The sequence below is a fragment of the Oncorhynchus keta genome, chromosome 24 (assembly GCF_023373465.1).
Source record: "Oncorhynchus keta strain PuntledgeMale-10-30-2019 chromosome 24, Oket_V2, whole genome shotgun sequence".
NCBI classification, from domain to species: domain Eukaryota; kingdom Metazoa; phylum Chordata; class Actinopteri; order Salmoniformes; family Salmonidae; genus Oncorhynchus; species Oncorhynchus keta.
The window spans coordinates 408,983-433,510 of record NC_068444.1 but is presented as its reverse complement, the minus strand read 5'-3'; the positions used below and the strand labels follow the sequence as shown (position 1 = coordinate 433,510).

At 47.5% G+C, this 24,528-nt stretch overlaps 1 protein-coding gene across 1 annotated transcript in view; it reads left to right on the top strand.

Moving 5' to 3' along the window:
• LOC118376483 (disrupted in schizophrenia 1 protein-like) overlaps positions 1–24,528 on the top strand; it is a 102,560-nt gene that overhangs the window by 18,748 nt on the left and 59,284 nt on the right. Inside the window, 8 exon segments of the mRNA XM_052477418.1 lie at positions 809–959; positions 1,431–1,484; positions 1,486–1,516; positions 1,957–2,189; positions 2,680–2,734; positions 14,051–14,153; positions 22,065–22,253; positions 23,511–23,571. Of these exon segments, the coding sequence (XP_052333378.1) occupies positions 809–959; positions 1,431–1,484; positions 1,486–1,516; positions 1,957–2,189; positions 2,680–2,734; positions 14,051–14,153; positions 22,065–22,253; positions 23,511–23,571 (877 nt within the window).

Here is a 24,528-nt window from a genome sequence, read left to right as displayed (position 1 = left end):
TAGTAGAGGAGGGGCCAGCAGCAGTAGTAGAGGAGAGGCCAGCAGCAGTAGTAGAGGAGAGGCCAGCAGCAGTAGTAGAGGAGAGGCCAGCAGCAGTAGTAGAGGAGAGGCCAGCAGCAGTAGTAGAGGAGAGGCCAGTAGTAGAGGAGAGGCCAGTAGTAGAGGAGAGGCCAGTAGTAGAGGAGAGGCCAGTAGTAGAGGAGAGGCCAGTAGTAGAGGAGAGGCCAGTAGTAGAGGAGAGGCCAGCAGCAGTAGTAGAGGAGAGGCCAGCAGCAGTAGTAGAGGAGAGACCAGCAGCAGTAGAGGAGAGGCCAGCAGCAGAGGAGAGGCCAGCAGCAGTAGTAGAGGAGAGGCCAGCAGTAGTAGTAGAGGAGAGGCCAGCAGCAGTAGTAGTAGAGGAGAGGCCAGCAGCAGTAGTAGAGGAGAGGCCAGCAGCAGTAGTAGAAGAGAGGCCAGCAGCAGTAGTAGAGGAGAGGCCAGCAGCAGAGGAGAGGCCAGCAGCAGAGGAGAGGCCAGCAGCAGTAGTAGAGGAGAGGCCAGCAGCAGTAGTAGAGGAGAGGCCAGCAGCAGCAGCAGTAGTAGAGGCCAGCAGCAGTAGTAGAGGCCAGCAGCAGTAGTAGAGGCCAGCAGCAGTAGTAGAGGCCAGCAGCAGTAGTAGAGGCCAGCAGCAGTAGTAGAGGAGAGGCCAGCAGCAGTAGTAGAGGAGAGGCCAGCAGCAGAGGAGAGGCCAGCAGCAGTAGTAGAGGAGAGGCCAGCAGCAGAGGATTGTTTCTGGTCTATGACCCAGATATGTGTGCTGTTGTTTCAGCTGAGCGCTTTGGTAAGAAGCTGGAGGAGCTGTGTAGAGAGAGGAGCTCACTGAGGCTGGGTCTCCCCTCCAGACAGCCCAGTGTGGCTCTGTTCCTCCAGAGACTCAGAGAGGCAGTACACAGCGCCCTCGCCAGGATGGAGGACCACAGGTTAGTACCATTACTACAACACATCTCAACACATTACACTACAACACCCCACACCACAAAACCCCACACCACAACACACCACACCACACCACCCCACCCCACACCACCCCACACCACAACACCCCACACCACACTATTTTAGTCGGCATAAACTGTATTATTGGGAAGTAACAGAACAGAGCTACCAGGATGCTAGTTCAACTGGGTAACAGAACAGACCCACAGGATGCTAGTTTAACTGGGTAACAGAACAGACCCACAGGATGCTAGTTTAACTGGGTAACAGAACAGACCCACAGGATGCTAGTTTAACTGGGTAACAGAACAGACCCACAGGATGCTAGTTTAACTGGGTAACAGAACAGACCCACAGGATGCTAGTTTAACTGGGTAACAGAACAGACCCACAGGATGCTAGTTTAACTGTTATTGTCTGTTATTCTTTCTGCTTTGACCTGTTAAAGGGAAGAGGTGGAGAGGATGGAGGGAAGTGGCTGAAGCCGTCCAGGGTCCACTGCAAAGGAGAGTGTTTGCTGCAGGAGAAACGCATGGTGGAGGTGAGTAGATTTTGTTAGGTAGCGATTACTGAAAATAACAAGGCATTTTGGACACCTTTGGCCTGTTTGTATTAATCACATCGATTTGTGCAAAGTGTCCACCAAGTGTACACTCAACAGTTCTACAGTTTAGAGCGTTGTAGAATGAAGTAGTTAGATATGCCTGCAGCAGAAATACTACAGGAAATACCCAGTTGTGTACATTAAGAAATGTCCCATGCCCTGTAAATGGATCCTGTCATACACTGGTTGAATGAAGAATGTCCCATGCCCTGTAAAATGTTGAATTGAGTGTGAATCCAAGTGCTGATTTAAGATCAGGTCCCCTGTCTGTATAATCCTATTTATTATTATCTAGAAGTCAGAACTGATCCTAGATCAGCACTCCTACTCTGAGACTACTCTTTATGAATGCTCTCTGCCCTCGGGCCTGCCCCCAGGCGGAGATGGCAGAGCTGCAGTGGAGGGTCGGAGAGCTGCAGTCTCGGAGTTGCAGCCTGGAACAGCAGATCCAGCAGGAAGAGGAGGAGCTACAGACTGAGGAGGTTGAAGGACCCGCCCTGCGCAGCTGTAGCCACATCCAGCTCAGAGACATGGGCAATGCCCTCAATGACCTGGTAACATCACAGAGCAGGACCAGGATTTGTGTCTCTCCCCCTGAAGCCATACGCAGGTCAGTACCAATCCCAACTTCTCCAGGATCACTGTCTCTCCACACCTGGGGTCCCCTGAGAAAATCTGTACTAATCTTATCAAACCAAGTTAGGAATTGAAAAAAATATATACGTTTCAATATGAACATCTTCAAAGGATCTATCTGTCCATAACATTCCTCCTGTCTTCCTCTTCCCTTGTAGGAACACTGAGTCTGTCCATAACATTCCTCCCGTCTTCCTCTTCCCTTGTAGGAACACTGAGTCTGTCCATAACATTCCTCCCGTCTTCCTCTTCCCTTGTAGGAACACTGAGTCTGTCCATAACATTCCTCCTGTCTTCCTCTTCCCTTGTAGGAACACTGAGTCTGTCCATAACATTCCTCCCGTCTTCCTCTTCCCTTGTAGGAACACTGAGTCTGTCCATAACATTCCCCCTGTCTTCATCTTCCCTTGTAGGAACACTGAGTCTGTCCATAACATTCCTCCCGTCTTCCTCTTCCTTTGCAGACTCCAGGATCAGGAGCAATCACTGAGTCTGTCCATTAAAGATGCTACGGCTAAAGTAAGGTTATTTTTATATTGACATATTGACATTAGACATTCAATAAACACTCTTATACAGAGAGACACAGTTTCAGTTGCAGTCACCACGACCCCTACTTTGTGGCATGGCAACTCAACCATTCCTCCCAGAGTAAAGCAGAGTAAAGCAGAGCAGAGCACAGCAGAGCAGAGCACAGCAGAGCAGAGTACAGCAGAGCAGAGTACAGCAGAGCAGAGTACAGCAGAGCAGAGTAGAGCAGAGTACAGCAGAGCAGAGTAGAGCAGAGTACAGCAGAGCAGAGTACAGCAGAGTACAGCAGAGCAGAGTACAGCAGAGCAGAGTACAGCAGAGCAGAGTAGAGCAGAGTACAGCAGAGCAGAGTAGAGCAGAGTACAGCAGAGCAGAGTAGAGCAGAGTACAGCAGAGCAGAGTAGAGCAGAGTAAAGCAGAGCAGAGCAGAGCAAAGCAGAGCAGAGCAAAGCAGAGCAAAGCAGAGCAGAGCAAAGCAGAGCAGAGCAAAGCAGAGCAGAGCAAAGCAGAGTACAGCAGAGCAGAGTACAGCAGAGCAGAGTACAGCAGAGCAGAGCACAGCAGAGCAAAGCAGAGCAGAGCAAAGCAGAGCAGAGTACAGCAGAGCAGAGTACAGCAGAGCAGAGTACAGCAGAGCAGAGTACAGCAGAGCAGAGTACAGCAGAGCAGAGTACAGCAGAGCAGAGCACAGCAGAGCAGAGCAAAGCAGAGCAGAGCAAAGCAGAGTAAAGCAGAGCAGAGTAAAGCAGAGCAGGGTAAAGCAGAGCAGAGTAAAGCAGAGCAGAGTACAGCAGAGCAGAGTACAGCAGAGCAGAGTACAGCAGAGCAGAGTACAGCAGAGCAGAGCACAGCAGAGCAGAGTAAAGCACAGCAGGGTAGAGTAGATTAAAGCAGAGCAGAGCAGAGTAGATTAAAGCAGAGCAGAGCAGAGTAGAGCACAGTAGATTAAAGCAGAGCAGAGCAGAGCACAGTAGATTAAAGCAGAGCAGAGCAGAGTAGAGCACAGTAGATTAAAGCAGAGCAGAGCAGAGTAGAGCACAGTAGATTAAAGCAGAGCAGAGTAAAGCAGAGCAGAGTAAAGCAGAGTTTATTTACTTATTTTATTTATTTGACCTTTATTTAACCAGGTAGGCTAGTTGAGAACACCTTTATTTAACCAGGTAGGCAAGTTGAGAACACCTTTATTTAAACAGGTAGGCAAGTTGAGAACACCTTTAATTAACCAGGTAGGCAAGTTGAGAACACCTTTATTTAACCAGGTAGGCTGGTTGAGAACACCTTTATTTAACCAGGTAGCCAGTTGAGAACACCTTTATTTAACCAGGTAGCCAGTTGAGAACACCTTTATTTAACCAGGTAGGCAAGTTGAGAACACCTTTATTTAACCAGGTAGGCTAGTTGAGAACACCTTTAATTAACCAGGTAGGCTAGTTGAGAACACCTTTATTTAACCAGGTAGGCTAGTTGAGAACACCTTTAATTAACCAGGTAGGCTAGTTGAGAACACCTTTATTTAACCAGGTAGGCTAGTTGAGAACACCTTTATTTAACCAGGTAGGCTAGTTGAGAACACCTTTAATTAACCAGGTTGTAATGAATTTCCTCTTCTTCCGAAGAGGAGAGGCGAAACGGATCAGAGGACCAATACGCGGCGTGGTAATTGTCCATGGTACTTTTTAATACATTAAGGTACACATGAACAAACTAACAAAAACAAGAAATGTGAAAACTCAAAACAGTCCTATCTGGTGCACACACAGAGACAGGAACAATCACCCACAAACACACAGTGAAACCCAGGCTACCTAAGTATGATTCTCAATCAGAGACAACTAATGACACCTGCCTCTGATTGAGAACCATACTAGGCCGAAACATAGAAATTCCCAAAACCTAGAAAAACAAACATAGACTGCCCACCCAACTCACGCCCTGACCATACTAACTAAATACAAAACACAGAAAATAAAGGTCAGAACGTGACAGTACCCCCCCCCAAAGGTGCGGACTCCGGTCGCAAAACCTTGACCTATAGGGGAGGGTCTGGGTGGGCGTCTGTCCGCGGTGGCGGTTCTGGCGCGGGACGCGGACCCCACTTCACCATTGTCTTAGTCCGCTTTATTGTCCGCCTCCGTGGCTTTCTCACCATGGCAACCCCTCTCAATGACCCCACTGGACAGAGGGGCAGCTCGGGACAGAGGGGCAGAAGCTCTGGACAGAGGGGCAGGGGCTCTGGCGCCTCTGGGCTGAGGGGCTCTGGCGCCTCTGGGCTGAGGGGCTCTGGCGCCTCTGGGCTGAGGGGCTCTGGCGCCTCTGGGCTGAGGGGCTCTGGCGCCTCTGGGCTGAGGGGCTCCGGCAGCGGCGCCGGACAGGCGGGACGCTCCGGCAGCGGCGCCGGACAGGCGGGAGGCTCCGGCAGCGGCGCCGGACAGGCGGGAGGCTCCGGCAGCGGCGCCGGACAGGCGGGAGGCTCCGGCAGCGGCGCCGGACAGGCGGGACGCTCCGGCAGCGGCGCCGGACAGGCGGGGCGCTCCGGCAGCGGCGCCGGACAGGCGGGAGGCTCCGGCAGCGGCGCCGGACAGGCGGGATGCTCCGGCAGCGGCGCCGGACAGGCGGGACGCTCCGGCAGCGGCGCCGGACAGGCGGGGCGCTCCGCAGCGCGCCCGGACAGGCGGGACGCTCCGGCAGCGGCGCCGGACAGGCGGGACGCTCCGGCAGCGCGCCGGACAGGCGGGAGGCTCCGGCAGCGGCGCCGACAGGCGGGAGGCTCCGGCAGCGGCGCCGGACAGGCGGGAGGCTCCGGCAGCGCGCCCGGACAGGCGGGAGGCTCCGGCAGCGGCGCCGGACAGGCGGGAGGCTCCGGCAGCTGCGCCGGACAGGCGGGACGCTCCGGCAGCGGCGCCGGACAGGCGGGACGCTCCGGCAGCGGCGCCGGACAGGCGGGAGCACCTGCAGGAGGAGACTGAGAGACAGCCTGGTGCGTGGGGCTGCCACAGGAACCACCAGGCTGGGGAGACTTTCAGGAGGCTTGGTGTTAGGAGGAGCCTGAAAGACCGGGCTGTGGGGAGCACTGGAGCTCTGGTGCGCAACCTTGGCACCACTTCCCCAGGCTGGACAACTACTCGAGCCCGGACCCTCCAGAGTGCAGGCACAGGTTGAACCGGGCTGTGGGTAAGCACGGGAGATCTAGTGCTTACTACACGCACCTCTCCCCTAGGCTCCACTCCCACAGTTGCCCGGTACGAGCGGAGCGCAGGCAGACACAGCACGCAGAGCCGGCACAGGATAACCTGGACCAAGACTGCGTACCGGCGACCAGACCCGCTGAGCAGGCACCATACGCCCTGGCTCAATGCCCACACTCGCATGGCACTTTCGGGGGGCTGCCCTATAGCGCACCGGGCTATGGACACGCACTGGCGACACCGTGCGCTCAACCGCATAACACGGTGCCTGACCAGTAATGCGCTGCTTATCATAAGCACGAGGAGTGAGCTCAGGTCTGCTACCTGGCTTAGTACCACACCTCGTGTGCCCCCCCCCAAAAAAATTTGGGGCTGCCTCTCGTACCTGTCGCACTGCCGTGCTGGCTTCGCCAACCTCATTCTCCTGTAACCTTCCTTGCATTGCTCCATCGAATCCCAGGCGGGCTCCGGCACTCTCCCTGGGTCGACCGCCCACCTATCTATCTCCTCCCAAGTTGTGTAGTCCAGATTCTGCTCTGATGCTGGCCGCTGTTGTTGCTGCTGCTGCTGCTGTCGTCGCTGTCCTTTACCACGCCGCTTGGTCCGATTTTGGTGGGTGATTCTGTAATGAATTTCCTCCTCTTCTTCCGAAGAGGAGAGGCGAAACGGATCAGAGGACCAATACGCGGCGTGGTAATTGTCCATGGTACTTTTTAATACATTAAGGTACACATGAACAAACTAACAAAAACAAGAAATGTGAAAACTCAAAAACAGTCCTATCTGGTGCACACACAGAGACAGGAACAATCACCCACAAACACACAGTGAAACCCAGGCTACCTAAGTATGATTCTCAATCAGAGACAACTAATGACACCTGCCTCTGATTGAGAACCATACTAGGCCGAAACATAGAAATTCCCAAAACCTAGAAAAACAAACATAGACTGCCCACCCAACTCACGCCCTGACCATACTAACTAAATACAAAACACAGAAAATAAAGGTCAGAACGTGACACAGGTAGGCTAGTTGAGAACACCTTTATTTAACCAGGTAGGCTAGTTGAGAACAAGTTCTCATTTACAATTGCGACCTGGCCAAGATAAAGCAAAGCAGTTTGACACATACAACGACACAGAGTTACACATGGAGTAAAACAAACATACAGTCAATAATACAGTATAAACAAGTCTATATACGATGTGAGCAAATGAGGTGAGATAAGGGAGGTAAAGGCAAAAAAGGCCATGGTGGCAAAGTAAATACAATATAGCAAGTAAAACACTGGAATGGTAGAATTGCAGTGGAAGAATGTGCAAAGTAGAAATAAAAATAATGGGGTGCAAAGGAGCAAAATAAATCAAATAAATACAGTAGGGAAAGAGGTAGTTGTTTGGGCTAAATTATAGGTGGGCTATGTACAGGTCAAATCAAATCAAATCCAATTGTATTTGTCACATACACATGGTTAGCAGATGTTAATGCGAGTGTAGCGAAATGCTTGTGCTTCTAGTTCCGACAATGCAGTGATAACCAACAAGTAATCTAACTAACAATTCCAAAACTACTGTCTTATACACAGTGTAAGGGGATAAGGAATATGTACATAAGGATATATGAGTGAGTGATGGTACAGAGCGGCATAGGCAAGATACAGTAGATGGTATTGAGTGCAGTATATACATATGAGATGAGTATGTAAACAAAGTGGCATAGTTAAAGTGGCTAGTGATACATGTATTACATAAAGATGCAGTAGATGATATAGAGTACAGTATATACGTATGCATATGAGATGAATAATGTAGGGTATGTAACATTATATTAGGTAGCATTGTTTAAAGTGGCTAGTGATATGTTTTACATCATTTCCCATCAATTCCCATTATTAAAGAGGCTGGAGTTGAGTCAGTGTCAGTGTGTTGGCAGCAGCCACTCAATGTTAGAGGTGGCTGTTTAACAGTCTGATGGCCTTGAGATAGAAGCTGTTTTTCAGTCTCTCGGTCCCAGCTTTGATGCACCTGTACTGACCTCGCCTTCTGGATGATAGCGGGGTGAACAGGCAGTGGCTCGGGTGGTTGTTGTCCTTGATGATCTTTTTGGCCTTCCTGTGACATTGGGTGGTGTAGGTGTCCTGGAGGGCAGGTAGTTTGCCCCCGGTGATGCGTTGTGCAGACCTCACTACCCTCTGGAGAGCCTTACGGATGTGGGAGGAGCAGTTAACGTACCAGGCGGTGATACAGCCCGCCAGGATGCTCTCGATTGTGCATCTGTAGAAGTTTGTGAGTGCTTTTAGTGACAAGCTGAATTTCTTCAGCCTCCTGAGTTTGAAGAGGCGTTGCTGCGCCTTCTTCACTATGCTGTCTGTGTGAGTGGACCAATTCAGTTTGTCTGTGATGTGTATGCTGAGAAACTTAAAACTTTACTACCCTCTCCACTACTGTTCCATCGATGTGGATAGGGGTGTTCCTCTGCTGTTTCCTGAAGTCCACAATCATCTCCTTAGTTTTGTTGACGTTGAGTGTGAGGTTATTTTCCTGACACCACACTCCGAGGGCCCTCACCTCCTCCCTGTAGGCCGTCTCGTCGTTGTTGGTAATCAAGCCTACCACTGTAGTGTCATCCGCAAACTTGATGATTGAGTTGGAGGCGTGTGTGGCCACGCAGTTGTGGGTGAACAGGGAGTACAGGAGAGGGCTCAGAACGCACCCTTGTGGGGCCCCAGTGTTGAGGATCAGCGGGGTGGAGATGTTGTTGCCTACCCTCACCACCTGGGGGCGCCCGTCAGGAAGTCCAGTACCCAGTTGCACAGGGCGGGGTCGAGACCCAGGGTCTCGAGCTTGATGACGAGCTTGGAGGGTACTATGGTGTTGAATGCCGAGCTGTAGTCGATGAACAGCATTCTCACATAAGTAATCCTCTTGTCCAGGTGGGTTAGGGCAGTGTGCAGTGTGGTTGAGATTGCATCGTCTGTGGACCTATTTGGGCGGTAAGCAAGTTGGAGTGGGTCTAGGGTGTCAGGTAGGGTGGAGGTGATCTGGTCCTTGACTAGTCTCTCAAAGCACTTCAAATCAAATGTATTTATATAGCCCTTCGTACATCAGCTGAAATCTCAAAGTGCTGTACAGAAACCCAGCCTAAAACTCCAAACAGCAAGCAATGCACGTGTAGAAGCACGGTGGCTAGGAAAAACTCCCTAGAAAGGCCAAAACCTAGGAAGAAACCTAGAGAGGAACCAGGCTATGTGGGGTGGCCAGTCCTCTTCTGGCTGTGCCGGGTGGAGATTATAACAGAACATTGTGTGTAGCAGAACAACTGATTGCCCACCTCAACAACAGCCCCTTCACATTACACTCCATGCAGTTTGGCTTCAGAGCGAAACACTCCACAGAAACGGCCAACTGCTTTCTTCTGGAAAATGTGAAGTCCAAGATGGACAAAGGGGGTGCTGTTGGGGCTGTGTTTCTGGACCTAAGGAAGGCTTTTGATACTGTTAACCATGAGATTCTCATCACAAAATTGTCCAAGTTCAACGTTTCCCCTGATGCCTTGAGATGGATGAAATCATATGAAGGCAGAACTCAGTGTGTCAGAGTGAGCAATGAGCTGTCGCCCACTCGTAGCTATGATGTGGGCGTGCCCCAAGGGTCAATACTGGGGCCCCTCCTGTTCAGCCTGTACATTAATGATCTGCCTTCTGTATGTACTGGGTCTGAAGTTCAAATGTATGCAGATGATACAGTGATATATGTGCATGCAAAGAGCAAACAACAAGCTGCACAAGAACTCACTACTGTAATGGTCCAGGTTACAAAGTGGCTCTGTGACTCGTGTTTGCATCTCAATGTGAAAAAAACTGTTTGCATGTTCTTCACAAAGAGGGCAACAGATGCTACTGAGCCAGATGTCTATGTGTCAGGGGAGAAGCTCCAGGTGGTATCCGATTTTAAGTACCTTGGCATCATACTTGATTCCAACCTCTCTTTTAAAAAAGCATGTGAAAAAGGTAATTCAAATAACTAAATTCAATCTAGCTAATTTCCGATTTATACGAAATTGTTTGACTACAGAGGTAGCAAAACTGTACTTCAAATCTATGATACTCCCCACTTAACATACTGCTTGACTAGTTGGGCCCAAGCTTGCTGTACAACATTAAAACCTATTCAGTCTGTCTACAAACAGGCTCTCAAAGTGCTTGATAGGAAGCCCAATAGCCATCATCATTGTCACATCGTTAGAAAACATGAGCTCTTGAGTTGGGAAAATCTTGTGCAATACACCGATGCATGTCTTGTATTCAAGATCCTTAATGGCCTGGCTCCCCCTCCACTCAATATTTTTGTTAAACAGAAAACTCAGACATATGGCAGCAGATCCACAAGGTCTGCCATGAGAGGTGACTGTATAGTTCCCCTAAGGAAAAGCACCTTTAGTAAATCTGCATTCTCTGTGAGAGCTTCCCAAGTCTGGAATACACTGCCATCAGACACACATAACTGCACCACATATCACACTTTCACAAAATGCTTGAAGACATGGCTAAAGGTCAATCAGATTTGTGAACATGGTCCCTAGCTGTGTGTTGCCGCTTTCCATGTTGTCTGTAGCTTGTGAGGTATGGAAACACTTTGTTGCTTTTATGAATTTTGTCTTGCTGCTTTTTGTTCTATGTTGCTCTGTCTGTATGCTATGTCTTGCTTGTCCTATGTTGCTATGTTGCTATGTCTATGGTGCTATTGTCTATATTGTAATTGTTTTTAATAACCTGCCCAGGGACTGCGGTTGAAAATTAGCCGGCTGGCTAAAACCGGCACTTTTACTGAAACGTTGATTAATGTGCACTGTCCCTGTAAAAATAAAATAAAATAAACTAAACTAAACATGGCCAAGATGTTCAAATGTTCATAAATGACCAGCATGGTCGAATAATAACAAGGCAGAACAGTTGAAACTGGAGCAGCAGCACAGTCAGGTGGACTGGGGACAGCAAGGAGTCATCATGTCAGGTCGTCCTGGGGCATGGTCCTAGGGCTCAGGTCCTCCGAGAGAGAGAAAGAAAGAGAGAATTAGAGAGAGCATATGTGGGGTGGCCCGTCCTCTTCTGGCTGTGCCGGGTGGAGATTATAACAGAACATGGCCAAGATGTTCAAATGTTCATAAATTACCAGCATGGTCGAATAATAGTAAGGCAGAACAGTTGAAACTGGAGCAGCAGCATGGCCAGGTGGACTGGGGACAGCAAGGAGTCATCATGTCAGGTAGTCCTGGGGCATGGTCCTAGGGCTCAGGTCAGTTGAAACTGGAGCAGCAGCATGGCCAGGTGGACTGGGGACAGCAAGGAGTCATCATGATGACGGAAGTGAGTGCTACGGGGCGGTAGTCGTTTAGCTCAGTTACCTTAGCTTTCTTGGGAACAGGAACAATGGTGGCCCTCTTGAAGCATGTGGGAACAGCAGACTGGTATAGGGATTGATTGAATATGTCCGTAAACACACCGGCCAGCTGGTCTGCGCATGCTCTGAGGGCGCGGCTGGGGATGGTGTCTGGGCCTGCAGCCTTGCGAGGGTTAACACGTTTAAATGTCTTACTCACCTCGGCTGCAGTGAAGGAGAGTCCGCATGTTTTCGTTGCAGGCCGTGTCAGTGGCACTGTACTGTCCTCAAAGCGGGCAAAAAAAGTTATTTAGTCTGCCTGGGAGCAAGACATCCTGGTCCGTGACTGGGCTGGTTTTCTTCTTGTAGTCCGTGATTGACTGTAGACCCTGCCACATACCTCTTGTGTCTGAGCCGTTGAATTGAGATTCTACTTTGTCTCTATACTGACGCTTAGCTTGTTTGATAGCCTTGCGGAGGAATAGCTACACTGTTTTGTATTCGGTCATGTTACCAGTCACCTTGCCCTGATTAAAAGCAGTGGTTTGCGCTTTCAGTTTCACGCGAATGCTGCCATCAATCCACGGTTTCTGGTTAGGGAATGTTTTAATCGTTGCTATGGGAACGACATCTTCAACGCACGATCTAATGAACTCGCACACCGAATCAGCGTATTCGTCAATGTTGTTATCTGACGCAATACGAAACATATCCCAGTCCACGTGATGGAAGCAGTCTTGGAGTGTGGAGTCAGCTTGGTCGGACCAGCGTAGGACAGACCTCAGCGTGGGAGCCTCTTGTTTTAGTTTCTGTCTGTAGGCAGGGATCAATCCCATGGCTCTTATCGTAAGAGTAGGGGTGTTAACCCTGGTGTCCTGGCTAAATTCCCAATCTGGCCCTCAAACCATCACGGTCACCTAATAATCCCCAGTTTACAATTGGCTCATTCATCCCCTTCCTCTCCCCTGTAACTATTCCCCAGGTTGTTGCTGTAAATGAGAATGTGTTCTCAGTCAACTTACCTGGTAAAATAATGGATAAATAAAAAAGAAAGAACCTGTTATTTCCAGGACAGACTGACCAGGTGAATCCAGGTGAAAGCTATGATCCCTTATTGATGTCACCTGTTATATCCACTTCAGTCAGTGTAGAATGGAGGGAGGAGACGGGTTAAAGAATAATTTTTAAGCCTATTAAAAACAATTGAGACATGGATTGTGTATGTTCAGAGGGCAAGACAAAATATTTACATGCCTTTGAATGGGGTATTGAAGTAGGTGCCAGGCTCACCGGTTTGTGTCAAGAACTACAAAGCTGCTGGATTTTCCACACAACAGTTTCCCGTGTTTATCAAGAATGGTCCACTACCCAAAAGACATCTAGCCAACTTGATTAGGTCTCACATTGCAAAATTAGAAAATGTGTTTTTTACATTGGTTAAAAGCAGAGACACAGAGCTTCAAATGGTATATCATACACTGTATTTAAGGAACAATGGGAAAGTCATTCTGCTTTGAAAGTTGATAAACTTGAGAAAATTTGAGAAAGAAAATTTGTTCAGCACCTTTCATCTAAAGCTTTAGCCCCATCCATCTCATTCAGGGTTGATCTGAGACTTCTAACAACAGTCAAGCACCCAAACTACCTGGCTAACATTGGCTAGCTAATTCCAGACACAAATGAGAGAACAGCTCACTGACCTTTTTACCTGGCAGAGCTGGTTAGGCTGTTTTCATTTTATCCAGAGAGTTGGTGACTGAAACTGTGCTGCTGGCAACAATTTATGTTTACTGACATCCGCCATGTTGAGCGTTCGTAAATGTGTCAGTTATTCTGCACTCTGGCACACTCAGATAAGATCAACCACGTAACGTTAGCTAGCAAGCCAGCCAGCTAACGTTACCTAGCTAGCTAACAGTACACTTTGACTTGACTTAAAAACGACTTTGTCAAAATTAGAAACAGATAATGTCTGAAAATGTAGCTCGCTAGATTATCTTACCCGTATACATTATTCATGGTTGGATGCCATGGTTGCCCTTAGTTGAAGATGTAATCCGGAGACAGATGTTTTCTCCATCTCTTTAGCTATCAGACTCTAATTCCACTGATTTCAAAACTCGGTCCTCCAGAAAGTGGAGAGCAACACTTATGCAGTTCTACTAAGTGATATTTATTTTAAAGCCGCGTTAGACAGGTTTACCTACACATACTGACCAGATCAAATAGACAGAAGCATGCTATATGGCAGACCAATCCCAACTCTCGGCATGTCCAGCCCACTCATTATCTCAGCCGATCATGGCTAGCGAGAAGGTTGCTGACTTTTTTTTGTAGCTTGTAATATAACAATTGTATTCGTATTTACAGATGGCATATAAGTTTGGAATTAAGGCACATGAAAGCTCACATGTTCCAGTAGGCATTTCTGCCAAAAAATGACTTTTGATAAAAAATCAAGTTTACATTCAAACGGCTCTCCTGTGAAGTAGTGACGTGTGAAATGCTCCTAAATTCCTGAAACGAGTCACCTTTGTGGGAAGCATTGGAGTCAACATGGACCAGCATTCCTGTAGAATGCTTTTGAACACCTTGTAGAGCCTATGCCCTGGCAAATTGAGGCTGTTCTGAGGTTAAATAGAGGTGCAACTCAATATTAGGAAGGTGTTATATACTGTACTATAATGATAAGTGTGTCATCTAACCCTCCCTCTCTTCTTTCCTTCATCCTTCTCTAGGTAGTGATGAGTCAGAGGTTGGGAGGAAGTCTGAGAAGAAAAGTCAGTGAGACAGAGACTCAACTCCTGGCTCTCCACGAAGCCAAGCTAGCCGCCATCTCAGGTACCTGGCTATACAGATATCATGCACCTCTACCTCTACAAATATCAACTACCTCTACCTCTACATATATCATACACCTCTACATATATCATACACCTCTACAAATATCAACTACCTCTACCTCTACATATATCATACACCTCTACATATATCATACACCTCTACATATATCATACACCTCTACATATATCATACACCTCTACATATATCATACACCTCTACCTCTACATATATCATACACCTCTACATATATCATACACCTCTACAAATATCAACTACCTCTACCTCTACATATATCATACACCTCTACCTCTACATATATCATACACCTCTACATATATTGTACACCTCTACATATATCGTACACCTCTACATATATCGTACACCTCTACATATATCGTACACCTCTACATATATCATACACCTCTACATATATCATACACCTCTACCTCTACATATATCATACACCTCTACATATATCATACACCTCTACCTCTACATATATCATACACCTCTACCTCTACATATATCATACACCTCGACATTTATCATACACCTCTACATTTATCGTACACCTCTACATTACAATACCCCAATCCACAGGTGCAGCAAGGCTTGAGGTAGGGAAAATGGTTTTCAGAGGTCGAGGGTGTGGCAGAGGAACTGTATAGGTGGGAGAGAGAATCAGGCTTCACATTTTAGACACAGGACGGTAGGAAATGGTTGAATCTGGTAAACAGGAGGGCCCACCAGGCCTGCCTTGAGTTGAGGCGCTTGGCTGAATGGAGTTTTTATGGTCGTTCCAGACCAGGAATAGCTATTCTGCTCCTTCCAGCCAGTCCCGCCACTCCTCCAATGCCATCTTAACCGCCAGGAGGTCTCAGTTGCCAACATCATAGTTCCTCTCAGCAGGATTGAGACGATGGGACAGGAAGGCACAGGGATGAAGCTTCTGGTCCTGGGCAGATCGCTGGGACAGGATGGCCCCCACTCCAACATTCGAAGCATCCACTTCCACCACAAATTGATCCGAGGGATTGGATGGATGAGGATGGGTGCTGTTGTGAACCGATGCTTCAGGTCAACTAAGGCTGGAGACCATTTGAACCTTGGCGGAGGTGAGTGCCGAGAGGGGGGGCCGCCAGAGTGCTGTAATCCCAAATTAAACAGCGGTGGAAGTTTGCAAACCCAAGGAACCGTTGCAACTGCACTCTGGACGTTGGTTGAGACCAATCCACCCCTGCATTCACCTTTCCAGGATCCCATCTGAACATTGCCCTCAGCAATGACATATCCCAGAAAGGTAATAGAAGAGTGGTAGAACTCACACTTCTTTGCTTTCACTCATCCCCCTCGCGTATCCGAACCAGGTGGCATTCCGAAGGTCCAACTTGGACAACATGGTGGCCCCCTGGAGAGGTTCATACCATTTTTGACAGTGATATTGTTTAGTCCCCAGTAGTCAATGCACAGGGTCTTGTACGTCTTCTCCACAAAGAAAAACCCTGAACCGGCAGGAGATGCAGACGGACGGACCCAGTGGCCAGAGACTCCTCTATGTACAATGTTTATTAATCCAATGGGTTAGGAAACAGGAGGTACAGAGTGGCAGACAGGCTCGTGGTCAAGGCAGGCAGAATGGTCAGGTAGGCGGGTACAAAGTCCAGAAACAGGCAAGGGTCAAAATGGGGAGGACTAGAAAAAGGAGAATGCAAAAAGCAGGAGGGTGGGAAAACCACTGGTTGACTTGGAAACATACAAGACAAACTGGCACAGAGAGACAGGAAACACAGGGATAAATACACTGGGGAAAATCAGCGACACCTGGAGGGGGTGGAGACCATAACAAGGACAGGTGAAACTGATCAGGGCGTGACACTTCCTTACCATACAGTACCATCCCCTCTAACAGATACACACTTTATCTACATCACATCCACACGGGACTCAAGACAGCAATGCGCTCCCTCCACTTCTTCCTGTCCTTGGCAATAAAGATACACCACCATTATCAACCAATCCACATTGACGTTGCCTATTAAGGACTTGATGAGCCATAGCTAATGTGGCTAACGCTGACAATACAGCTGCTGTGTCTTGTTGTGTTGTAGTGTGTTGTAGTGTGTTGTAGTGTGTTGTAGTGTGTTGTAGTGTGTTGTGTTGTAGTGTGTTGTAGTGTGTCGTGTTGTAGTGTGTTGTGTTGTAGTGCGTTGTAGTGTGTCGTGTTGTAGTGTGTTGTAGTGTGTCGTGTTGTAGTGTGTTTTGTTGTAGTGTTGTAGTGTGTCGTGTTGTAGTGTGTCGTGTTGTGTTGTAGTGTGTTGTAGTGTGTTGTAGTGTCGTGTTGTAGTGTGTTGTTGTAGTGTGTTGTCGTGTGTCGTGTTGTAGTGTGTTGTAGTGTGTTGTGTTGTAGTGCGTTGTAGTGTGTCGTGTTGTAGTGTGTCGTGTTGTAGTGTGTAGTGTGTCGTGTTGTAGTGTGTTTTGTTGTAGTGTTGTAGTGTGTTGTAGTGTGTTGTAGTGTGTCGTGTTGTAGTGTGTTGTAGTGTGTTGTAGTGTGTTGTGTTGTAGTGTTGTAGTGTTGTAGTGTGTTGTGTTGTAGTGCGTTGTAGTGTGTCGTGTTGTAGTGTGTTTTGTTGTAGTGTGTTGTAGTGTGTTGTAGTGTGTTGTAGTGTGTTGTAGTGTGTTGTGTTGTAGTGTGTCGTGTTGTAGTGTGTTGTAGTGTGTTGTAGTGTGTCGTAGTGTGTTGTAGTGTGTTGTGTTGTAGTGTGTTGTAGTGTGTTGTAGTGTGTCGTGTTGTAGTGTGTTGTGTTGTAGTGTGTCGTGTTGTAGTGTGTTGTGTTGTAGTGCGTTGTGTTGTAGTGCGTCGTGTTGTAGTGTGTTGTGTTGTAGTGTGTCGTGTTGTAGTGTGTCGTGTTGTGTTGTAGTGTGTTGTTGTGTTGTAGTGTGTCGTGTTGTAGTGCGTTGTGTTGTAGTGCGTTGTGTTGTAGTGTGTCGTGTTGTAGTGTGTCGTGTTGTGTTGTAGTGTGTTGTAGTGCGTTGTGTTGTAGTGTGTCGTGTTGTAGTGCGTTGTGTTGTAGTGCGTTGTGTTGTAGTGTGTTGTGTTGTAGTGTGTTTTGTTGTAGTGTTGTAGTGTGTCGTGTTGTAGTGTGTCGTGTCGTGTTGTAGTGTGTTGTAGTGTTGTAGTGTGTCGTGTTGTAGTGTGTTGTAGTGTGTTGTAGTGTGTCGTGTTGTAGTGTGTCGTGTTGTGTTGTAGTGTGTTGTAGTGCGTTGTGTTGTGTGTCGTGTTGTAGTGTGTTGTAGTGTGTTGTGTTGTAGTGTGTCGTGTTGTAGTGTGTTGTAGTGTGTAGTGTGTCGTGTTGTAGTGTGTTGTAGTGTGTTGTGTGTCGTGTTGTAGTGTGTTGTGTTGTAGTGTGTCGTGTTGTAGTGTGTTGTAGTGTGTAGTGTGTCGTGTTGTAGTGTGTCGTGTTGTAGTGTGTTGTGTTGTAGTGCGTTGTGTTGTGTTGTAGTGTGTCGTGTTGTAGTGTGTCGTGTTGTGTTGTAGTGTGTTGTAGTGCGTTGTGTTGTGTGTCGTGTTGTAGTGTGTTGTAGTGCGTTGTGTTGTGTGTCGTGTTGTAGTGTGTTGTAGTGCGTTGTGTTGTAGTGTGTCGTGTTGTAGTGTGTCGTGTTGTAGTGTGTTGTAGTGTGTTGTAGTGTGTTGTGTGTCGTGTTGTAGTGTGTTGTGTTGTAGTGTGTCGTGTTGTAGTGTGTTGTAGTGTGTAGTGTGTTGTGTAGTGTGTTGTAGTGTGTCGTAGTGTGTCGTAGTGTGTCGTAGTGTGTCGTAGTGTGTCGTGTTGTAGTGTGTCGTAGTGTGTAGTGTGCCGTGTTGTAGTGTGTCGTGTTGTAGTGTGTTGTAGTGTGTTGTAGTGTGTAGTGTGTTGTGTTGTAGTGTGTTGTGTTGTAGTGTGTTGTAGTGTGTTGTGTCGTGTCGTAGTGTGTCGTAGTGTGTCGTAGTGTGTCGTAGTGTGTCGTAGTGTGTCGTGTTGTAGTGTGTTGTCGTGTGTCGTGTTGTAGTGTGTTGTAGTGTGTTGTAGTGTGTTGTAGTGTGTCGTGTTGTAGTGTGTCGTGTCGTGTTGTAGTGTGTTGTAGTGTGTTGTAGTGTTGTAGTGTGTCGTGTTGTAGTGTGTTGTAGTGTGTCGTGTTGTAGTGTGTCGTGTCGTGTTGTAGTGTGTTGTAGTGTGTTGTGTTGTAGTGTGTCGTAGTGTGTTGTAGTGTGTCGTGTTGTAGTGTGTTGTAGTGTGTTGTAGTGTGTTGTAGTGTGTTGTTGTAGTGTGTCGTGTTGTAGTGTGTTGTAGTGTGTTGTAGTGTGTTGTAGTGTGTCGTGTTGTAGTGTGTTGTGTTGTAGTGTGTCGTGTTGTAGTGTGTCGTGTTGTAGTGTGTTGTAGTGTGTTGTAGTGTGTCGTGTTGTAGTGTGTCGTGTTGTGTTGTCGTGTTGTAGTGTGTTGTAGTGTGTTGTAGTGTGTAGTGTGTTGTGTTGTAGTGTGTTGTAGTGTGTTGTGTTGTAGTGTGTCGTAGTGTGTCGTAGTGTGTCGTGTTGTAGTGTGTCGTGTTGTAGTGTGTTGTAGTGTGTAGTGTGTTGTGTTGTAGTGTGTTGTGTTGTAGTGTGTTGTAGTGTGTTGTAGTGTGTCGTGTCGTAGTGTGTCGTAGTGTGTCGTAGTGTGTCGTAGTGTGTCGTGTCGTAGTGTGTCGTAGTGTGTCGTAGTGTGTCGTGTTGTAGTGTGTTGTCGTGTTGTAGTGTGTTGTAGTGTGTTGTAGTGTGTTGTAGTGTGTCGTGTTGTAGTGTGTCGTGTTGTGTTGTAGTGTGTTGTAGTGCGTTGTGTTGTGTGTCGTGTTGTAGTGTGTTGTAGTGCGTTGTGTTGTGTGTCGTGTTGTAGTGTGTTGTAGTGCGTTGTGTTGTAGTGTGTCGTGTTGTAGTGTGTCGTGTTGTGTTGTCGTGTTGTAGTGTGTTGTGTTGTGTGTCGTGTTGTAGTGTGTTGTGTTGTAGTGTGTCGTGTTGTAGTGTGTTGTAGTGTGTAGTGTGTTGTGTTGTAGTGTGTTGTGTTGTAGTGTGTTGTGTTGTAGTGTGTTGTAGTGTGTTGTAGTGTGTCGTAGTGTGTCGTAGTGTGTCGTAGTGTGTCGTAGTGTGTCGTGTTGTAGTGTGTCGTAGTGTGTAGTGTGTCGTGTTGTAGTGTGTCGTGTTGTAGTGTGTTGTAGTGTGTAGTGTGTTGTGTTGTAGTGTGTTGTGTTGTAGTGTGTTGTAGTGTGTTGTAGTGTGTCGTGTCGTAGTGTGTCGTAGTGTGTCGTAGTGTGTCGTAGTGTGTCGTAGTGTGTCGTAGTGTGTCGTAGTGTGTCGTGTTGTAGTGTGTTGTCGTGTGTCGTGTTGTAGTGTGTTGTAGTGTGTTGTAGTGTGTTGTAGTGTGTCGTGTTGTAGTGTGTCGTGTGTCGTGTTGTAGTGTGTTGTAGTGTGTTGTAGTGTTGTAGTGTGTCGTGTTGTAGTGTGTTGTAGTGTGTTGTAGTGTGTCGTGTTGTAGTGTGTCGTGTCGTGTTGTAGTGTGTTGTAGTGTGTTGTGTTGTAGTGTGTCGTAGTGTGTTGTAGTGTGTCGTGTTGTAGTGTGTTGTAGTGTGTTGTAGTGTGTTGTAGTGTGTTGTAGTGTGTTGTAGTGTGTTGTCGTGTGTTGTCGTGTTGTAGTGTGTTGTGTTGTAGTGTGTCGTGTCGTGTTGTAGTGTGTCGTGTTGTAGTGTGTCTTGTGGTAGTGTGTTGTAGTGTGTTGTAGTGTGTCGTGTTGTAGTGTGTCGTGTTGTGTTGTCGTGTTGTAGTGTGTTGTAGTGTGTTGTAGTGTGTAGTGTTGTAGTGTGTTGTAGTGTGTTGTAGTGTGTCGTAGTGTGTCGTAGTGTGTCGTGTTGTAGTGTGTCGTAGTGTGTAGTGTGTCGTGTTGTAGTGTGTTGTAGTGTGTAGTGTGTTGTGTTGTAGTGTGTTGTAGTGTGTTGTAGTGTGTCGTGTTGTAGTGTGTCGTAGTGTGTCGTAGTGTGTCGTAGTGTGTCGTGTTGTAGTGTGTTGTCGTGTTGTAGTGTGTTGTAGTGTGTCGTGTTGTAGTGTGTCGTGTTGTAGTGTGTTGTAGTGTGTTGTAGTGTTGTAGTGTGTCGTGTTGTAGTGTGTTGTAGTGTGTCGTGTTGTAGTGTGTCGTGTCGTGTTGTAGTGTGTTGTAGTGTGTCGTAGTGTGTTGTAGTGTGTCGTGTTGTAGTGTGTTGTAGTGTGTCGTGTTGTAGTGTGTTGTAGTGTGTCGTGTTGTTGTAGTGTGTCGTGTTGTAGTGTGTTGTAGTGTGTTGTAGTGTGTCGTGTTGTAGTGTGTCGTGTCGTAGTGTGTTGTAGTGTGTTGTAGTGTTGTAGTGTGTCGTGTTGTAGTGTGTTGTAGTGTGTCGTGTTGTAGTGTGTCGTGTTGTAGTGTGTCATGTTGTAGTGTGTCATGTTGTAGTGTGTTGTAGTGTGTTGTAGTGTGTCGTGTTGTAGTGTGTCGTGTTGTAGTGTGTTGTAGTGTGTTGTAGTGTGTCGTGTTGTAGTGTGTCATGTTGTAGTGTGTTGTAGTGTAGTGTGTCGTGTTGTAGTGTGTTGTAGTGTGTTGTAGTGTGTTGTAGTGTGTCGTGTTGTAGTGTGTCGTGTGTTGTAGTGTGTTGTAGTGTGTCGTGTTGTAGTGTGTCGTGTTGTAGTGTGTCGTGTTGTAGTGTGTTGTAGTGTGTTGTAGTGTGTCGTGTTGTAGTGTGTCGTGTGTTGTAGTGTGTCGTGTTGTAGTGTGTTGTCGTGTTGTAGTGTGTTGTAGTGTGTTGTAGTGTGTCGTGTTGTAGTGTGTCGTGTTGTAGTGTGTTGTAGTGTGTTGTAGTGTTGTAGTGTGTCGTGTTGTAGTGTGTTGTAGTGTGTCGTGTTGTAGTGTGTCGTGTCGTGTTGTAGTGTGTTGTAGTGTGTCGTAGTGTGTTGTAGTGTGTCGTGTTGTAGTGTGGTGTAGTGTGTCGTGTTGTAGTGTGTTGTAGTGTGTTGTAGTGTGTCGTGTTGTAGTGTGTCGTGTCGTAGTGTGTTGTAGTGTGTTGTAGTGTTGTAGTGTGTCGTGTTGTAGTGTGTTGTAGTGTGTCGTGTTGTAGTGTGTCGTGTTGTAGTGTGTCATGTTGTAGTGTGTCATGTTGTAGTGTGTTGTAGTGTGTTGTAGTGTGTCGTGTTGTAGTGTGTCGTGTTGTAGTGTGTTGTAGTGTGTTGTAGTGTGTCGTGTTGTAGTGTGTCATGTTGTAGTGTGTTGTAGTGTGTCGTGTTGTAGTGTGTTGTAGTGTGTTGTAGTGTGTTGTAGTGTGTTGTGGTGTGTCGTGTTGTAGTGTGTCGTGTGTTGTAGTGTGTTGTAGTGTGTCGTGTTGTAGTGTGTCGTGTTGTAGTGTGTCGTGTTGTAGTGTGTTGTAGTGTGTTGTAGTGTGTCGTGTTGTAGTGTGTCGTGTGTTGTAGTGTGTCGTGTTGTAGTGTGTTGTAGTGTGTTGTAGTGTGTCGTGTGTCATGTTGTAGTGTGTTGTAGTGTGTCGTGTTGTAGTGTGTTGTAGTGTGTTGTGTTGTAGTGTGTTGTAGTGTGTTGTAGTGTGTCGTGTTGTAGTGTCATGTTGTGTTGTTGTTGTGCTGTGTTACATGTCAGGATGTAAAGAAGATGCAATTTGCAGCTAGTGACTTCAGCATTATGCTGAGCCGAAGGTTGAGATGAGAGCTGTGTTGTTATGTTGTAGCTAGTGACTTCAGCATTATGCTGAGCTGAAGGTTGAGATGAGAGCTGTGTTGTGTTTTGTTACAACAGTGCGTTTTTATGTTGTAGGTAATGCCTTCAGCAGTGCTAAAGAGCTGAAGGCAGAGATGAGAGCTGTGTTCTTATGTTGTAGGTAATGCCTTCAGCAGTGCTAAGGAGCTGAAGGCAGAGATGAGAGCTGTCTACGGAGAAAGAGACAGGCTGGAGCTGCTAGTGAAGAGACTCCACAGCCTGAGTTTTGGTAACAGCCAGGATCTGGCCAAGATGAAGACACAACAACAACAGCTAAAACTGGAGCTGGAGGCCAGACAGGCCCAGCATGGTGAGTAGATGAGGCCAGGAGGGTGGTGGTTGGTGGGGTGGAACCCAGCGGAGCCTCTCTGGGATGGGGACGAGTTTGGATGTGCATGATGGTCTTTCAGGTAACAGGGTCATCTACCTGTTTTCCTGTTCCCACTGTGGGCATAGTAGATAGGGGACAGAGAGAGGAGAGGACTGAGGGCATAGTAGATAGGGGACAGAGAGAGGAGAGGACTTAGGGCAGAGTAGATAGGGGACAGAGAGAGGAGAGGACTGAGGGCATAGTAGATAGGGGAGAGGAGAGGACTGAGGGCAGAGTAGATAGGGGACAGAGAGAGGAGAGGACTGAGGGCAGAGTAGATAGGGGACAGACAGAGAGAGGACTGAGGGCAGAGTAGATAGGGGACAGACAGAGAGAGGAGAGGACTGAGGGCAGAGTAGATAGGGGACAGAGAGAGGAGAGGACTGAGGGCAGAGTAGATAGGGGACAGAGAGAGGAGAGGACTGAGGGCAGAGTAGATAGGGGACAGAGAGAGGAGAGGACTGAGGGCAGAGTAGATAGGGGACAGAGAGAGGAGAGGACTGAGGGCAGAGTAGATAGGGGACAGAGAGAGGAGAGGACTGAGGGCAGAGTAGATAGGGGACAGAGAGAGGAGAGGACTGAGGGCAGAGTAGACAGGGGACAGAGAGAGGAGAGGACTGAGGGCAGAGTAGATAGGGGACAGAGAGAGGAGAGGACTGAGGGCAGAGTAGATAGGGGACAGAGAGAGGAGAGGACTGAGGGCAGAGTAGATAGGGGACAGAGAGAGGAGAGGACTTAGGGCAGAGTAGATAGGGGACAGAGAGAGGAGAGGACTGAGGGCAGAGTAGATAGGGGACAGAGAGAGGAGAGGACTGAGGGCAGAGTAGATAGGGGACAGAGAGAGGAGAGGACTGGGGCAGAGTAGATAGGGGACAGAGAGAGGAGAGGACTGGGGGCAGAGTAGATAGGGGACAGAGAGAGGAGAGGACTGAGGGCAGAGTAGATAGGGGACAGAGAGAGGAGAGGACTGAGGGCAGAGTAGATAGGGGACAGAGAGAGGAGAGGACTGAGGGCAGAGTAGATAGGGGACAGAGAGAGGAGAGGACTGAGGGCAGAGTAGATAGGGGACAGAGAGGAGAGGACTGGGGGCAGAGTAGATAGGGGACAGAGAGAGGAGAGGACTTAGGGCAGAGATATTGTAATTCTATAGATATGTTATAAACTGTTAACTCTGTTTCTGTCTTTTCTCCACAAAAGAACTGACTCTGAAAGAGAATGTTGTCAAGTACATCGAGTTACTGGAAGACAGACTGCACAGGTGAGCTTTTTTCTCTCTTTCTGTCTCTGTCTCTCAATTTTGATCCATTTAATTCAAGGCCTTTATTGGGAAACATGTGTTAACATTGCCAAGCAAGTGAGGTAGATCATATTCAAAAGTGAAATAAACAATTACACTCACAGAAGTTTCAAAAGAGTAAAGACATTACAAATGTCATATAATGTCTATATTCAGTGTTGTAACGATGTACAAAAGGGAAAATAAAAAAAGCATAAATATGGGTTGTATTTACAATGGTGTTTGTTTTTCACTGGTTGCCCTTTTCTTGTGGCAACAGGTCACACATCTTGCTGCTGTGATGGTACACTGTGGTATTTCACCCAGTAGATATGGGAGTTTGTCAAAACCCGGTTTGTTTTCTAATTCTTTGTGGATCTGTGTAATGTGAGGGAAACATGTGTCTCTAATAAGAGTCAAACATTGGACAGGAGGTTAGGAAGTGCAGTTTCCACCGCATTTTGTGGGCAGTGTGCCTTGAAAGCCATGTCTGCCTACGGTGGCCTTTCTCAATAGCAAGGCTATGCTCACTGAGTCTGTACATAGACAAAGCTTTCCTTAAGTTTGGGTCAGTCACAGTGGTCAGGTATTCTGCCACTGTGTACTCTCTGTTTAGGGTCAGTCACAGTGGTCAGGTATTCTGCTACTGTGTCCTCTCTGTTTAGGGCCAGTCACAGTGGTCAGGTATTCTGCCACTGTGTTCTCTCTGTTTAGGGCCAGTCACAGTGGTCAGGTATTCTGCCACTGTGTTCTCTCTGTTTAGGGCCAGTCACAGTGGTCAGGTATTCTGCCACTGTGTACTCTCTGTTTAGGGTCAGTCACAGTGGTCAGGTATTCTGCTACTGTGTCCTCTCTGTTTAGGGCCAAATAGCATTCTAGTTTGCTCTGTTTTTTTTCCAATGTGTCAAGTAATTCTGAACACCAAATAATGCAGAGCAG